Source organism: Plasmodium reichenowi, chromosome 12 (assembly GCF_001601855.1).
Source record: "Plasmodium reichenowi strain SY57 chromosome 12, whole genome shotgun sequence".
Lineage (NCBI taxonomy): Eukaryota > Apicomplexa > Aconoidasida > Haemosporida > Plasmodiidae > Plasmodium > Plasmodium reichenowi.
The window spans coordinates 1,581,688-1,584,187 of NC_033657.1; the positions used below are offsets into that span (position 1 = coordinate 1,581,688).

The 2,500-nt window shown below is 17.4% G+C and overlaps 1 protein-coding gene across 1 annotated transcript; it reads right to left on the reverse strand.

Moving 5' to 3' along the window:
* Positions 1–1,061: 1,061 nt before the first annotated feature.
* Positions 1,062–2,321, reverse strand: PRSY57_1240900 (hypothetical protein; the record flags this gene model as incomplete). Its single annotated transcript, XM_020115091.1, has 1 exon — positions 1,062–2,321. One exon carries the CDS (start codon positions 2,319–2,321, stop codon positions 1,062–1,064), a length of 1,260 nt encoding a protein of 419 aa, XP_019970244.1.
* Between the last annotated feature and the right edge of the window lie 179 nt (positions 2,322–2,500).

Below are 2,500 nucleotides of genomic sequence, written 5' to 3' on the forward strand. Positions count from 1 at the left end.
AAAAAAAAAAAAAAAAAAAAAAAAAAAAAAATTCTCATTAATGTGCATATGTAGATCTCTTAAAAATTAAATTATTTCATACATACATACATATATATATATATATATATATATATATATATATATATATATGTATATAGATATATAATTTGCGTACACAAATAATATATATTCTTGCATACAAACCTCATTTTGTGATATAATGGAAATAATACATGTGTATAATATTAAAATACTCTTTTTCATATTTAAAACGAAGTGAATATGTGATATTTTGTACATAAAAATAATATATATATATATATATATATATATTCATTTAAATATTTTCCTTTTTTTTTTTTTTTTTTTTTTTTAAATTTTATTTGGAATAGGTAACATTTGGCATTCTAATAAAATTATTCAAACAATATGAAAAAAATAAAAAAAATCGTAGTATTCTTTATATATATATATATATATATATATATATATATATTCTCATTGACATTTTTTCAATGCTCAATTATAATTATATCAACTGCATTTTAATTTACTCAATCCTATATGTAATTAATAAAATGTGTATATATACATGTAAAAATTCTTTTCATATATATATATATATATATATATATATGATACATTATGTGTTCTGTATATACACATATAATAGTTACATGCAAAAATACTTTTATTCTATTTTAATTAAGAAGTTAATATTATTTGGAATTATAATTTTTAATAACAATAATAGGAAAAAAAAATATATATAAAGTTGTATCATAAAAAAATCGAACAAATTATGTACTAAAAAAAAAATTTATATGTATAAACACATATATATATATATATATATATATATATATAATATAATATAATATAATTTTAACTACATATAAAAATAATAATAATATCAAATATATTCAAGATTTTTATAATATAAAATAAAAGGAATATAACATATGAAGATATTTCTTTTATGTATTATTCAAATAAAAATAGTGTAATTTTTAATAATAATTTAATTCTTTGATTTTTTTTTTTTTTTATTACAAATCAGAGTTTTATATGTTTTATTATTATATTTGAAATATAGATGGAGTTTCTAATGGTTCATTGAAAAATATATCGAAAGTATTATCTTCTTTAAAAGGTGTTCCATTATTATTTATATGTTTATGAAAAAGTTCCCAATCCTTTTGATCTGTATTAGATTTAACTTCTTTTATATTACTTTCATTAGTATTACGATTATCATCTATATTATTATTATCAATATTATTAATATTTATATTACGTGACGTGTTAGTATGTTCTCTATCCATTAAATTCTTAATTGGTGTTTTTATAATATCATTTTTATTATGTTCTTGATTTACTTCGAAAACATTATGAAACATGTCATTTATATTTTCATATATATTTTTACCAAAAACTAAATTATTCTTCGTATTTTCCTTAATCAATTCATTGTTTTTAAGTAATATATTTTCCGTATTTAAGTTCATGTTTTCATTATCTGACTGATTTGTTTTTTGTATAATTTTCTCGTTATGTTGTATCAAACACGTTCCTTTTATTTGCTTAGAATCCACATTTGAATTACTGTTTATATTTTTACTACTATTACTATAACTTTTATCCTTATTAGGATATCCTTTTTTTTTTTTTTTATTCTTAGATTTTGTACTTACATTATCTAATTGTGATTCATTATTTTTTCGTCTTTTATATATTCTATTGGAATCCTTATTTAAATGTGAATTAGTTCTTTTTATTCGCACTCCACTTTTTTTTCCGTTGTTATGAGTTTTATAATGGTATTCGTTTAATTCCATCATCATCTTCTGTTTTGATAATAAGTCATTGTTCTGTTTAATTTCTTGTTTAATTTTTAACTCTAATGAATTTAAAGAATCAAGATAATTAATTTTTATTTTATCATCACTTAAATTCTCATTTTTGTTTTCTATATTCAATGATTTCAAAAATGTTCCACTCGTATTATTATTACTAAGTAGATTATCGTTTTTTAAATTAAAAAATAAATTATCTGAAGTCATATTATACTTATTAAATAAGGTGTAATTTTCATGTAAATCCAATTCATTTTCTTGATCCATTAAGAAGCTATCCAATTTCCTTTTTTTTTCTTCATTAATAAATGGATTTTTGAATTTTAAGTCCACTATATTTGTTACATTTTGTTTTTTTTTCTTTCGATTCTTTTTATTAATTGTTTTCACAGTTCTTTTTTTGAAGCCGTGAAAAATAACATTTTTATATTTCTCAGCGAAATTTCGAATAAAAGAAAAACTCTTTTCTAATTTTTTATTCATTTTTTTTTTCTTCGTTTTCTTCTTCTTCTTCTTCTTCTTCTTCTTTTGTTTTTAATATATAAATATAAATAAATAAATAAATATATAAATAAATAAATATATATATATATATATATATATTTAATAATTATCTTGTAATAAAATAAGCCTCTTGTTATTACATTTATATGACATTATAT